At 42.3% G+C, this 16,014-nt stretch overlaps 1 protein-coding gene across 3 annotated transcripts in view; it reads right to left on the bottom strand.

Moving 5' to 3' along the window:
- The window catches only part of col19a1 (collagen, type XIX, alpha 1), a 422,382-nt gene that overhangs the window by 377,031 nt on the left and 29,337 nt on the right, over positions 1 to 16,014 (bottom strand). For all 3 annotated transcript variants that reach the window (XM_087979446.1, XM_087979452.1, XM_087979458.1), the window contains exon 4: positions 2,638 to 2,749. In XM_087979446.1, coding sequence (XP_087835572.1) covers positions 2,638 to 2,749 — 112 coding nt within the window. The remainder of the gene's footprint in view (positions 1 to 2,637; positions 2,750 to 16,014) is intronic.

Below are 16,014 nucleotides of genomic sequence, written 5' to 3'. Positions count from 1 at the left end.
ACCAATTAAACAGCCGAGTGACCTTTTCACTTCCATCATAGCACTAAAGGCAAGTTGCTCAACAAATGATGAGGTCAAAGCAATGGAAAGTATTTCTACTGAAAGCTAGCTCCTGCTTGAATCCCATATTCTCTGTCATTGAAACCAGACAAACACAAACCTCCCTTCGGCCTGTCCAGTTTAAATAAGTTTTTTACTTACCTTAAGTTGATGTGGTTTCCTGAAGCATTCTCAGCTCTTGAGTCAATTGCCAAACCCACACTATATTCCACTCATCTATCATCTTTGTCCTTACTGACCAACTTTGGTCAGTAAAGTCTCAATTTTAAAATTCCCTGCCCTGTTTCCAAATCCTGCCACAACCTTCTAATCAGTGTGAACACCTCCAGTTTTGCAATCTATCGAGATAACCACGCTTTACCAATTCTGGCCCCCTTCTGCACCCTCTATTTGATGCTAAGCTACAGAAGGGAATGTTCTGACAAAAACAGAAACAGTCACATTGCTAGTTTGAGGAGACTCTCAAACAGGAAACTGAAACAAAGAGGAAGGGACCCTCAGCAAAGATTTCCAGTGCTAAGGATAGGGAAAATTTTCCATCATGTGTCACATCACCTGTCCACCCACTTCCACACAATGCTTTTGCTTGACAAAACTTTGTGGTGGTACAGTCTGAGTAACAGCTAGAACTGGTGCAGGCACAAATAGACTGAAAGGCCTCCTGTGCTGTACCAATTGGCGGCACGGTGGCACAGTGGTTAGCACTGCTGCCTCACAGCGCCAGAGACCCGGGTTCAATTCCCGACTCAGGCGACTGACTGTGTGGAGTTTGCACGTTCTCCCAGTGTCTGCGTGGGTTTCCTCCGGGTGCTTCGGTTTCCTCCCACAGTCCAAAGATGTGCAGGTTAGGTGAATTGGCCATGCTAAATTGCCCTTAGTGTTAGGTAATAAGGGGTAAATGTAGGGGTATGGGTGGGTTGCGCTTCGGCGGGTCGGTGTGGACTTGTTGGGCCGAAGGGCCGGTTTCCACACTGTAAGTAATCTAATCTAATCTAATTCTGAGACTGTAATGGAGGCTATGGAGTGATGGGCTACACTGTTTGAAGTACAACTCCCTGGTGTGCTGTGTGGCGGGATTCTGGCTGGTTATGGCAAGACCTGCTGCAGCCTGATCCAGCAATAATTACCACACAGCCCTCATGAGTGATGCAGCAAGTAGAAGACAGGCAGTGATGATTCAGTTACAGGCAACCCTATTTTATACTGCAGCTTGAATTCTAACTATCCATTCTTTTGGGGGTTATAATAACCTCCTCCATTCCTATCACAGTGCCCTCAGTACATCTTGTACTTTGAACCATCCCCAACTTGCAATTTACCACTACCCATCCCTGTCATCATAACTCTGGGGTCACATGCATTTAAAAGCATTAAAATGGGGTGACAGTGCAAAGAAAGTTGGAATATACTTGTTTAGGGTACAGAGAAGAAGGGCTTATGTCGATTCTCCTGCTCCTCGGATGCTGCCTGGCCTGCTGTGTTTTTCCAGCACCACATTTTTCAACTCTGGTCTCCAGCATTTGCAGTCCTCACTTTTTCCTTGTTTAGGGTACAGACAGCTGAGGACATGGCTTACCAATGACCAAAATCAGATGAAACATCATTCAGTATTTACAGGTGTATGTAAACAATGAATGAGTTAAAGAAAGAAATTTAACAAAGCAGAAATCAAAAAATAAATCATGAAGTGCCTGGTCAGTCATCAACAAAAATATATTAAGTCTGCCCTCAGGCATGACCTTTCACTTCAGTCTATTCTCAATAAAAGAATGTCAGTAAAACCACTGAGGGGAAATTAAATTATTTTACTGGCATTACTCCAGAAGCTTTGCTGTAGCAATATATCACACTGAAACAAGAAAATGTCCATTTATATTGGAGAGCAATGATACCTACAATGAAACATCAGAACTTGCCCATTTGTGGATCTTCAAAGGAGTGACAAGTTTTGAGTCATAGCAAGTAAACCTTTTGGCACTGACATTTTAATTTTAAAATCTTACTTCTTCAGGTTGTCAATATTGCTAGAGTGCTTTTTATAGAGAACATTTTTATGAATTCTCTTTGAACCTCATCTTTCTTGCTATTTTAATCTACTTTGTCAGTTATGGTATGACACATCTCTAGGTCCAGGTAGGGCTTGAAGCCCTGGTCTAGAAGCTTCTGGTCTAGAAGCAGCAAATGTGGTCACTGCACCATCTGATCCTCAAACCTCTTCATCCTTACCCTATCCTTATTCTTCTTTCTGACACATTGAGATTGAATTCAATATTCCTGTTTTCCTTCCTGCTTCAGCTCATTACTCATTATTCGATCAGAATGTTTCGCAGTATAACAAAGCTGAACAAAGCTTGTGCAGTTTTCCCAGGTTCTTAGTACCCTGTAGAGGGCAAAGTGGCAAAAATCAGAGTTTATTCTGCCAATTCCACTGTAATAACAAAGAGAACATTTGCAGGCAAATGCAAGGGTATAAAACAGCAGGCAGCATCCATTCACTACTGACTTCAAGGTGAAGGGCATAATTTAAAACGTATACAAAGTTGGATGTAAAGTAAAATAATAGTTCATTGTGCTTACTGTGTGGGACTGACTAACAGTTTTCTTCCCATTCGGATAAATGGAGGAGCTTGCGAAGCTTTGCTTCTTGATGTTGAGAGGGTCAATGAAAAGCTCTGTACTAAATCGAACCCTGAAAAGTAAGGGATAAGCATTTGCAGGTCAATATACAGAATAGATACAGTAATACTGCTGACACAGTGAGTTCAGAGCAGTATGCAGAGTAGATAGGATAACACTGCTGACAAAGTGTGTACTGATCAGTATAAAGCTAGATACAGTAACATCGCTGACATGATGTATGTATATCAGTCATACTGCTGATAAAGTACAAACAAATCAGTATACAGAGTGGATAGGCTAATACACATCCAAGTGTGGAACCACAGGAGATGAGTGAGATCCTAAACAAATATTTTGTGTCAGTAATTAGTGTGGAGAATGACATGGAAGCCAGGGAACTCAGAAATAAAGAAATGTCTAAGAAGATATATGAAGGCAGAGTGGCAGATGTTGTCGACATGGACTTTAGCAAGGCTGTCAACAAGGTTCCGCATGGGACACTGGTTAATAACATTAGATCAAATGTGATCTAGGAAGAGCTAGCCAATTAGATACAAAATTGGCTTTACTGTAGGAGACTTAGGGTGGTGGTAGAGGGTTGTTCAGCCTGGAAGCCTGTGATCAGTGACAAGCAGTGGTGCTGGAACCATTGTTTTTCATAATTGTATATAAATGATTTGGATGAGAAAATATGAGTCATAGTTAGTAAGATTATGGGTTACACCAAAATTGCTGGTATTGTGGACAGTGAAGAAGTTTATCTAAGAGTATAATGGGATCTTGATCAAGCTGGACAGTTGGTCAAGGAATGGCAGATGGCATTTAATTCAGATAAATGTTAGGTTTTGTATTTTGGTAAGACAAACCAGGACAAGACTTACAACTAATGGTGGTTAATGGTAAGTTCCTTGAAAATGGTGTCACAAGTAGACAGTATGGTGAAGGTGGCATTTGGCATGCTTGCCTTCATCGGTCAGAGTATTGAGTATAGGAGTTAGGACCTCACGTTACAGCTGTGCATGATATTAGTAACGCCATACTTAGAATACTACGTACAATTCTGGTTGCCCTGTTAAAAGTAGGAATATTATTGAACTGGAAAAGGTGCAAAAATATTTATTAGGATGCTACCAAGACTGGAAGGTTTGAGATAGAGTTAGAGGCTGACAGGCTGGGACTTTCTTCCCTGGAGCATAGGAGGCTGAGGGGGTGACCTTTTGGAGTTTTATAAGGTGAATGGCCAAGGTCCTTTCCCCAGGGTAGGGGAATCCCCAGGGTAGAGGGCGTAGGTTTAAGGTGAGAGGGCAAAGATTTAAAAGGGACCGAAGGGGCAACTTTTTCACATAGAGGGTGGTGCACCCTCTGGACCGAGCTACCAGAGGAAATGGTAGAAGTGGGTACAATTAGAATGTTTAAAAAATATTTGGACAGATAGATGAATAGGAAGATTTTGGACGGATGTGGGCCAAACGCAGGCAAATGGGTCCAGTTAAGTTTAGGAAGCCTGGTGGGCAGGGATGAGTTAAGGTAAGGGTCTGTTTCTATGTTACATGATTTGATGACTCTGCTGACAAAGTGCATGCAGCTTGCTATAGAGGGTAGACACAATAACACCACTGACGTAGTGTGTGCAGAGCATTGTAAAAAGTATAGATGGTAATGTCATTGACATAGTGAGTTCAGATCAGTGTAAAGAGTAAATACTATATCATTGCTGACAGTACGTGCAGATCAGCACACAGGCTAGAAAGAATAACACTACTGACACAGTGCATACAGATCAATATACAAAGTGGATACAGGATCACTCCCTGACAGTACATACAGATTGGTATATAGAGTACATACAGTAACACTGTTGACACAGTGTTTGCAGATCAGAAGACAGCATATATAAACTAAAAATGTTGACAGTGTGAGTAGATCATTAAACAGAGTAGGTAAGGTAACGTTCCTGACACAGTGATTTCAGGTCAATATATAAAGTAGATAGGATAACACTGCTGACTAAGTGCATATAGATTAATATACAAAGTAGATACAGTAACATTGTTGACAGTGAGTTCGGATCAATATACAAATTAGACTTAATAGACTGTTGACACAGAGGCAGACAAATCAGTACACGGTAGAAACAGTAATACTGTGGCACACAGTGTATGCAGATCAATATATTGAGTAGATACAGTAACACTACTGACAGTATATGCAGATTTGGCTGGCGTGCGGCAGTTTTTAGCACTACAGCCTCACAGCACTAGGGACCTGGATTCGATTCCAGCCTCAAGCAAGGAGGCTGCTACACTGGGCCACACCAGATTTGGAAGGTTAAGTCACGATAGTTTCTCTGTTGCATTGCAGAGAGATTGACTGACTGGTAACAACCTGAGGGTTGCAATATTTCAAGGTAGATGAAGTGAGATCTTAGTGGTTTTCTCAGCTGGTGAGGGAAATGAGTCTGCACTGTTGGCATCACTCTACATTGCAAACTTGCTGTCTAGCCAACTGAACTAACCAACCCTGTAAGTCATTTGTGACTTGGCCATTTTCTGGTCAAATATTGATGGTGACCACTTTGTCTGCTTTTTTCCTAGTTTAAAACCATTTTAGTTACTGAAATTTCAAGGTATTAACTCAAGATGGAGGACGGGAAAAATTTCTGGCTGTAACAGCTGCTCCTTTATTGAGGTGTTTTAGGTGTTGGAGGGGATTTCCTCAAATTCCAGGAGCAGCAATTACTGTTTTATATGTTGTTGCATTGTTTTGGAACTTTGGAGAAAAAAAAGTCAAAACAGCAGTTTTAAAAGGGAGAAGAACAGACAAAGGAAGCACATAGTGAGGTCAGTGCAGGAGAGAGAGGGAGAGAGAGGAACTGACACCACAGTGAGCCTGTACATTACTGGCTTTGCTGTTTGAATTCATGTATCGTTGGACATCGGAGTGCGTCTGGAAAAATTTTAAAAACAGTGAAATTCACAACTGATCTTGGAAGGACCTGTTTGGGAAAGGTCACAGCATAGAAGCAGATAAGTGGATTTTAAGCCCAGCCTTAAAATAAGTCTGCAGTAGTGAGTAGAGTGGGTTCTTTCTTGATTATATGTTGTATTGATTTATGTCTCTTGATTAAACTTAAAATATAAGCCATAAGTATTAAATTAACCTGGAGCAGTGTTTTGTAGAGGAATAAGACAGTGCTATTTTCTGGGTCTGTAGATTGAAAGAAGCTCTTCTTGTCAGATGTGGAGAGTTTATGGGTTACTGAGACTTATACCTGCAAGAAATGCCATTGGTTACGAATCCTATCAGATCAAATGGATCAGTTGGAGAGTCAGTTAGAGGTAATGAGGAATTTACAAGAGCAAGGGGATGTGATGGATGGCAGTTTTGGAAGGGGGGAAGTCTCAGGTACAGTCACATAGATAGGTTAACTCCAGGAAAGGTAAGAGAGGTAGGCAGGTAATGCAGGAGTCTTCTGTGGCTATCCCCATTTCAAACAAATGTGCTGTTTTGGAAAATGTAGGGGGTTCTGGACACTCGGGGGTACACAGCATGAACAACAAAGTTTCTGGTATTGAGTAAAAGCAAATTACTGCGGATGCTGGAATCTGAAACCAAAAGAGAAAATGCTGGAAAATCTCAGCAGGTCTGGCAGCATCTGTAAGGAGAGGAAAGAGCTGACGTTTCGAGTCTAACCGACCCTTTGTCAAAGCTAAAAAAATGGAGAAATAGGAAGGTATTTATCCTGTTGGAGAGAAGAGCAGTACTTCTTCAGAGTAGGCATTCCTGGAAGAGAGATGGCAGTGGGTTAAACACCTGGATAAAAGCAAATTACTGTGGATGCTGGAATCTGAAACCAAAAGAGAGGAGGATTAATGATGGAAAAGGACAGACCAGATCGAAAAGTTGAAATTCTGAATCGGAGGAAGGTTAATTTTGATGGTATTAAGCAAGAACTTTCAAAAGCTGATTGGGCGCAGGTAAAGGGACAGCTGAAAAATGGGATGCCTTCAGAAATGAGATAATGGAGTCCAGAGAAAGTATATTCCTGTTAGGGTGAAAGGAAAGGTTGGTAGGTATAGGGAATGCTGGATGATTAAAGAAATTGAGGGTTTGGTTAAGAAAAAGAAGGAAACATATGTCAGGTATAGACAGGATAGATCAAGTGAATCCTTAGAAGAGTATAAAGACAGTAGGAGTATATTTAAGAGAGAAATCAGGAGGGCAAAAAGGGGGCATGAAGACATGGAAGATATAGAATGTAGGGAAATAGATGGTGACATCTTGAAAAATGTCCATATTACAGAGGAGGAAGTGTTGGATGTCTTGAAACATATAAAAGTGGATAAGTTCCCAGGACCTGATCAGGTGTACTCTAGAACTCTGTGGGAAGCTAGGGGAGTGATTGCTGGGCCTCTTACTGAGATATTTGGATCATCGATAGTCACTGATGAGGTGTCGGCAGACTGAAGGTTGGCTAACGTGGTGCCACTGTTTAAGAAAGGTGGTAAGGACAAGCCAGGGATCTATAGACCAGTGAGCCTGACATTGGTGGTGGGCAATCCTGAGGGACAATTGTTGAAGGGAATCCTGAGGGACAGGATGTACATGTATTTGGAAAGGCAAGGACCGATTAGGGATAGTCAACATGGCTTTGTGCATGGGAAATCATGTCTCACAAACCTGATTGAGTTTTTTGGAGAAGTAACGAAGAGGATTGATGAGGGTAGTGCAGTAGGTGTGATCTATATGGACTTCAGTAAGGCATTCGACAAGGTTCCCCATGGGAGGCTGATTAGCAAGATTAAATCTCATGGAATACAGGGAGAACCCGCCATTTGGATACAGAACTGGCTCAAAGGTAGAAGACAGAGGGTGGTGGTGGAGAGTTGTTTTTCAGACTGGAGGCCTGTGACCAGTGGAGTTCCACAAGGACCGGTGTTGGATCCAATACTTTTCATCATTTATATAAATGATTTGGATATGAGCATAAGAGATATAATTAGTAAGTTTGCTGATGACACCAAAATTGGAGGTGTAGTGGACAGCGAAGAAGGTCACCTTAGATTACAACTGGATCTTGATCAGATGGGCCAATGGGCTGAGAAGTGACAGATGGAGTTTAATCTAGGTAAATGCGAGGTGCTGCATTTTGGGAAAGCAAATCTTAGCAGGACTTATACACTTAATGCTAAGGTCCTAGGTAGTGTTGCTGAACAAAGAGACCTTGGAGTGCAGGTTCATTGCTCCTTGAAAGTCGAGCCGCAGCTAGATAGGATAGGGAAGAAGGCTTTGGAATGCTTTCCTTTATTGGTCAGAGTATTAAGTACAGGAGTTGGGAGGTCATGTTGCAGCTGTACAGGACATTGGTTAGGCCACTTTTTGGAATATTGTGTGCAGTACTGGTCTCCTTCCTATCGGAAAGATGTTGTGAAATTTGAACGGGTTCTGAAAAGATTTACAAGGCTGTTGCCAGGGTTGGAGGATTTGAGCTATAGGGAGAGGTTGAATAGGCTGGGGCTGTTTTCCCTTGAGCTAAGGGATGACCTTATAGAGGTTTACAAAATTATTAGGGGCATGGATAGGATAAATAGACAAGGTCTTTTCTCTGGGGTCAAGGAGTCCAGAACTAGAGGGCATAGGTTTAGGGTGAGAGGGAAAAGATATAAAAGAGACCTAAGGAGCAACTTTTTCACGCAGAGGGTGGTACGTGTATGGAATGAGCTGCCAGAGGAAGTGGTGAAGGCTAGAAAAATTGCAACATTTAAAAGGGTATATGAATAGGAAGGGTTTGGAGGGATATGGCCCGGGTGCTGGCAGGTGGGACTAGATTGGGTTGGGATGTCTGGTCGGCATGGACGAGTTGGACCGAGGGGTCTGTTTCAGTGCTGTACATCTCTATGACTCTATAACCGTCTGTGTGGAGTTTGCATATTCTCCTCCATTTCTGCATGATATTCCAATTTCTTCCCACAATCCAAAGATGTGCAAGTTAGGTGGCTTGGCCATGGGAAATGCAGGATTACAGGGATTCAGTAGATGAGTAGGTCTGGGTGGGACACCCTTCAGAGGGTAAGTGTGATGGACAAAATGGTTTGCTTTCACACTGTAAAGATTCTATAATTCTATGATCAGTGTGTACAGTAGGTACACTAACGCCATTAACTCATTGCATACCGATTATTATGTATTGTAGATATGGTAAGACCGCCGATAACGGTGCGTACAATCAGTATACAGAGTAGATACAGTAACACAGCTTGCACAGTGCATGCAGAGCTGTATGAAGAGTAGATACAGTAACATTGCTCATAGTGTATGCAAAGCAGTAGATGGAGTAGGTACAATAACATTACTGGCACAGTGCGTACAGATCAGTATACAGAGTAGATACACTAAAACTGCTGACACAGTGTGAGCAGATCAGTGTACAGATACAGTAAAGCAGCTCACACAGTTGCTACTGACGTCCCTTGTATGTTTCCTTTCATAACCCTGTTTCATACCTCTTAGAAACTGCTTTTGGCTATTTTCTGGTCCTTGTGTCATTCCCGTTTTGCAGGATCTGTACTGTTTATTGCATTTTTGTCAGCACATTCTTTAAGTTTTATGCTGTCTCTTGTCTCTAATTATCCATTACTACTTTTTTTTGTCTGTGAAGTGGAGCTTTTCCACTAGGGTTATAAACTGGTATTGTACTTGTTAAATTTTCTTTGAGTATTCTCTACTGTTCTTCACTTTTTTGCTTGTTAACAGATTTTCCCAATTTACTGTGGACAGTCTGCACTTCACCTCATTAAAGTCAAGCTAACGTAGACTAAAACTCTAGTAGCTGATTTGTGCTTTTACATTTTCAAATGTTGTGTTGACCTCAATTATGTTATGATCACGATTTGACAAATGTTCGCACACAATTACTAAATATATCCAGCTCATTACTCATTATTGCTTATTCTACTTTTAAAGTCATCAGCTTTTAAGAAAATAACTCATTCAATCACTAAACACTTTTGTATTTGGACAGCACCAGCAACCAGCAGAGAGTTAACTGTATTTTATCTGCAACTTAACTTGCTTACTATGCAGCTTTCCTTGGAGTTAAAGTGTAAGTAAACTTACACTTAAGTAAGTAAGTAACTGAAATAAATGACGTTCAAAATTTGAGCCCATTTAAGCATATGGAACTGTTTTGTGACTGACAAGGAGGGTTTGTCAGAGAGAAAATACTTTGGAATGAACCCACTGAATAGGAAAATCCAAAGGATTGGATGGAACACTTTTTTTAACTTGGCAACAATATTATTCATATCAATTTCAATGGAGGAAGGAAGTTAAGCAGGGTGTAAAACTAATGGTGCTCTCCATCTCATCAGTTTCCAGTTCAGCGAGTTTTGGTAAAATGGCTCCTATGTGTCTGTGACCTTCTTGTATTTTGGGCAGCTGGGCATTCAATAAACAATTCAATATTTGGAACAAATAGTTCTGGATCATGTTTCCTCTTGCTCAGAACCGATAGTGAGAAAGCAGACCAGAGATGAAATGGAGGGGGAGTGTGGAGATAGAACTGGCAAATATTCACTTTCTCTACTAGTTAAGCTTGATGTTAAAAGTCAGTACCTCTGGTGTCCAGTAGTGATTGATCCTTGGCACATCCTATCTTTCATTGACAGATAGTGACATCATAAGCTCATAAGATATAGAAACAGACATAAGCCATTCAGCTAACATGGCTGCTGAACTATTCAATGAGATTGGATCGTCATCAGCTCCAGTTTCCTGCCTTTTCCCTAGAAGCAGAAGTAGGCAATTCAGCCCCTGATTCTGGATTAGTGGTGCTGGAAGAGCACAGCAGTTCAGGCAGCATCCAAAGAGCTTCGAAATCGACGTTTCGGGCAAAAGTCCTTCAACAGGAATAAAGGCAGTGAGCCTGAAGCATGGAGAGATAAGCTAGAGGAGGGTGGGGGTGGGGAGAAAGTAGCATAGAGTACAATGGGTGAGTGGGGGAGGGGATGAAGGTGATAGGTCAGGGAGGAGAGGGTGGAGTGGATAGGGGGAAAAGGAGATAGGCAGGTAGGACAAGTCCAGACAAGTCATGGGGACAGTGCTGAGCTGGAAGTTTAGAACTAGGGTGAGGTGGGGGAAGGGGAAATGAGGAAACTGTTGAAGTCCACATTGATGCCCTGGGGTTGAAGTGTTCCGAGGCGGAAGATGAGGCGTTCTTCCTCCAGGCGTCTGGTGGTGAGGGAGCGGCGGTGAAGGAGGCCCAGGACCTCCATGTCCTCGGCAGAGTGGGAGGGGGAAGTTGAAATGTTGGGCCACGGGGCGGTGTGGTTGATCGGTGCGGGTGTCCCGGAGATGTTCCCTAAAGCGCTCTGCTAGGAGGCGCCCAGTCTCCCCAATGTAGAGGAGACTGCATTGGGAGCAACGGATACAATAAATGATATTAGTGGATGTGCAAGTAAAACTTTGATGATGTGGAAGGCTCCTTTGGGGCCTTGGGTAGAGGTGAGGGAGGAGGTGTGGCCGCAGGTTTTACAGTTCCTGCGGTGGCAGGGGCAAGTGCCAGGATGGGAGGGTGGGTCATAGGGGGACGTGGACCTGACCAGGTAGTCATGGAGGGAACGGTCTTTGCGGAAGGCGGAAAGGGGTGGGGAGGGAAATATATCCCTGGTGGTGGGGTCTGTTTGGAGGTGGCGGAAATGTCGGCGGATGATTTGGTTTATGCGAAGGTTGGTAGGGTGGAAGGTGAGCACCAGGGGCGTTCTGTCCTTGTTACGGTTGGAGGGGTGGGGTCTGAGGGCGGAGGTGCGGGATGTAGACGAGATGCGTTGGAGGGCATCTTTAACCACGTGGGAAGGGAAATTGCGGTCTCTAAAGAAGGAGGCCATCTGGTGTGTTCTGTGGTGGAACTGGTCCTCCTGGGAGCAGATCCGGTGGAGAGCCTACTCTGCCACTTTGATACAATCATGGCTGACCTCATCTCAGCCTCAACACTTTCTTACCAACCTTTCATAACCCTTACTAATTAAAAATCTATCTTTCACCTCCTCAAACTTACTCATTATCCCAGCATCTACAATGCTCTGGGGTAGTGAATTCCACAGATTTACAACTCTTTCAGAGAAATAATTTCTCCTCATCTGTTTTAAATCTGCCACACCTTATCCAAAAATGATGACCTCGGTTCTAGATTGCCCTATGTAAGGAAACAACCTTTCAACATTTACTTTGTCAATCCCCTTTAGCATTTTATATATCACAATTAAATCTCCCCTCATTCATCTACACTCCAAAGAGTACAGGTTTAAACTGCTCACTCCCTCTTCACGAGACATGTGAAGACATGGCCTCAAGTTCCACATGTACACCGACCAGTTCCACCACAGAACACACCAGATGGCCTCCTTCTTTAGAGACCGCAATTTCCCTTCCCACGTGGTTAAAGATGCCCTCCAATGCATCTCGTCTACATCCCGCACCTCCGCCCTCAGACCCCACCCCTCCAACCGTAACAAGGACAGAATGCCCCTGGTTCCAACACCCAGTTCTATCTCACTAGCACCCTCTCCGTGCAAATATGTATGTTCCCAAATTTGTCATGGTGCAATTATATTTTTGACAGGACATGACTGCTCTTGTATGGCTTTTCTGGTTCATTACCCTTGTACAGTTCATGCGAAGGCTGCACCCACCATCTTCTGCAAGTGTAGGAAACTACATAGTCTGCTTAGCATGGTGTTTATAAGGAAAAACACTTCCTGCGACCAGGTAACCTAACCTAATTTAGTCCCATTTGCTAGCACTTGGCTTATATTCCTGTAACCCTTTTGGATTCATATACCCAGCAGGTACCTTTCAAATGTTATAATTGTACCAGCCTCCACCACTATCTCTGGCAGCTCATTCTGGATATGATTGATATTGTTACAAAGACTTTTGGAGGACCAAATTTTGGGTCACATTTCTTCAAGATCCTAAATTGTTCTGCCCCACAAGTCCATATGATACAATTCTCAGGAGCAGTAGTATTGACAGTCCTCGGTATTAACCCTTTGAGACTCATACAACAATAATGACTCAGGACCTTACATTCTTCGAAATCTTCTTTGAAACAATCAGAGACTGAAGACTTCTCTTCAATACAGCTTCCAACTCAATTTTTAATAATAGATTTCCACTTTGCCATGCTACATTATGAAGTTCACATCACTGAATATTTTTCTTTCAGAGCACTTTGACAGAATCGTGATATAAATTATATACAGAAAAACCATTCTAAATTTTCATGTGTGTCTGATTTAATTGCTTACTTAATGCTAATTTACCATAAGACGTTCTTTATTATTGTTGAAACGGAGATATATATATGCAGTTCTATTTCACCATCTTATATACCGAGAAACTGTATAGATGTTAAATTACTATATTCTCCCACTGGTTTAAAATCTGCTTTGGAAGTGCAAGTTGGTAAAGACATTTATACTATCCCAATTACAGCTGGCTGAGCTAAGGTTGAGGCTGTTCTGTTCACTCCCAAGATTCCTGCTTCTTGTACTGATGTTGTCTCCAGAGAGTAAGCCCCTGGATTGGCCCCTTTAAAAACAGTTCTCTGCGTCATCATGGCTTTTTATCATTTACTATGTTAGCATGGTAAACAACATGCTGATTCCTCCTATTTAGTAACAGTAGATTGATGCAGCAATGTAATTAACATTATCCCAGGAAATGGTACTACGAACGGCAGTGTTAGATACTTTAATTTCCCTATTAAATGAGCTGGTGCTGAATCAGAAACAGTTCTACCAAAACATTATTGTTTCATCTAAAACCTCACAGCATTCTCTCAGCAACAGCTATTCAATACATCAATCAAGGTAAATGCGAGGTGCTGCATTTTGGGAAAGCAAATCTTAGCAGGACTTATACACTTAATGGTAATGTCGAAGGGAGTGTTGCTGAACAAAGAGACCTTGGAGTGCAGGTTCATAGCTCCTTGAAAGTGGAGTCGCAGGTAGATAGGATAGTGAAGAAGGCATTTGGAATGCTTTCCTTTATTGGTCAGAGTATTGAGTACAGGAGTTGGGAGGTCATCTTGCAGCTGTACAGGACATTGGTTAGGCCACTTTTGGAATATCGTGTGCAGTACTGGTCTCCTTCCTATCGGAAAGATGTTGTGAAATTTGAAAGGGTTCTAAAAAGATTTACAAGGCTGTTGCCAGGGTTGGAGGATTTGAGCTATAGGGAGAGGCTGAACAGGCTGGGGCTGTTTTCCCTGGAGCGTCGGAGGCTGAGGGGTGACCATATAGAGGTTTACAAAATTATGAGAGGCATAGATAGGATAAATAGACAAAGTCCTTTCCCTGGGGTTGGGGAGTCCAGAACTAGAGGGGATTGATTTAGGGTGAGAGGGGAAAGATATAAAAGAGACCTAAGGGACAACTTTTACATGCAGAGGATAGTACGTGTATGGAATGAACTGCCAGTGGATGTGGTGGAAGCTAGTACAATTGCAACATTTAAGAGGCATTTGGATGGGTATATGAATAGGAAGGGTTTGGAGGGATATGGGCTGGGTGCTGGCAGGTGGGACTAGATTGGGTTGGGATATCTGGTCGGCATGGATGGGTTGGACCGAAGAGTCTGTTTCCATGCTGTACATCTCTACGACTCTATCTGTCCGTCTTGGTCCAATTTGACAGTGAATTCTACAAGCATTCTGGCTCATGATCTCGGTTCCCTTCCCGGCATGTCATTCAGTTGGCTAATGTTGCTTTTAGGTCCCAAAAGAGCTTTATTTAAAAGGAACATTCCACTACCTACATTTTCTTCATTTTAAAACAATGACTTCTTTATGAATTTTGTTCAAAATTTAGTTAGCTGGTGGCATGAGGTGGGGGACCCTCAGATTTAAATGTTTAGCTAACTATTTAAACACTTGAGATGTTAAACCCACTATATTAAAAGAAGTTATCAAAAAAACTTAAATAAAAAGAACTTATAAAACGTGTGCTACACAAATAAATAGATTACATCACAAAGAGCAAACCTATGCGACTAGTTCGCATTATAACCGCAAATCAAGTCACCAGTTGCAAAGAACAATATCTCTTGGAGTTCCTTCATCATACCCATCTATATAGCTTATTTATTTTGCATCATGATGATGCCTATTAGTCTTTTTTTCCCAATGGGCAAACTTGATTGATAGGACAGTGACGTATACCAGAGTCAGTATAAGGATGATGATTGCTAACTGTGAAAGGAGGCAGATCCGTGGGAGTATGTGCTTCAGTCCTGGAAGTCTTTCATTCAGGTGGTGATCTTGACTTCAGATATCTCACCCTCCAATTCTTTCATCTGTTGTACTGTTCAGGTAGAGTCATAGAATCATAGAGATGTACAGCACAGAAACAGACCCTTCCGTCCAATTCATCCACACTGACCAGATATCCAAACCTAATTTAGTCCCATTTGCCAGCGCTTGGCTCATACCACTCTCAACCCTTCCTATTCATAAACCCATTCAGATGCCTTTTAAATACTGCAATTGTATCATCCTGCACCACTTCCTTTGGCAGCTCATTCCATACACACATCACCCTCTGCGTGAAAACGTTGCCCCTTAGGTCTCTTTTCTATCTGTCCCCTCTCACCCTAAACCTATGCCCTCTATTTTTGATTCCCCCACCCCAGGCAAAAGACGTTGTCTATTTATCTAATCCATACCCCTCATGATTTTATAAATCTCTATAAGGTCATCCCTTAGCCTCCGACGCTCCAGTCTATTTCGCCTCTCCCTACAGCTCAAAGCCTCCAACCCTGGCAACATCCTTGTAAATCTTTTGTGAACCCTTTCAAGTTTCACAACATCCTTCTGATTGGAAGGAGACCAGAATTGCACGCAATAGCCCAAATGTGGCCTAAACAATGTCCTGTACAGTCGCAACATGACCTGTCAACACCTATACTCAATACTCTGACCAATAAAGGAAAGGATACCAAATGCATTCTTCACTCTATGCAACTGCGACTCTACTTACAAGGAACTATTATCCTGCACTCCAAGGTCTCTTTGTTCAGCAACACTCTCCAGGACCTTACCATTAAGTGTATAAGTCCTGTTCTGATTTGCTTTTCCAAAATGCAGCACCTCACATTTATCTAAATTAAACTCCATCTGCCACTTCTCAGCCCCACTGGCCCATCTGATCAAGATCCCGCTGTACTCTGAGGTAATCTTCTTCGCTATCCACTACACCTCCAATTTCGGTGTCATCTGCAAACTTACTAACTATACCTCCTATGTTCACATCCAAATCATTTATATAAATGATGAAA

The sequence above is a fragment of the Chiloscyllium plagiosum genome, unplaced genomic scaffold (genome assembly GCF_037043375.1).
Source record: "Chiloscyllium plagiosum isolate Xiang-an unplaced genomic scaffold, Cpla_swu_hap1 HiC_scaffold_3, whole genome shotgun sequence".
NCBI classification, from domain to species: domain Eukaryota; kingdom Metazoa; phylum Chordata; class Chondrichthyes; order Orectolobiformes; family Hemiscylliidae; genus Chiloscyllium; species Chiloscyllium plagiosum.
Note: the sequence above shows the minus strand (reverse complement) of the source record. Positions and strands in the feature narration are given on the sequence as shown.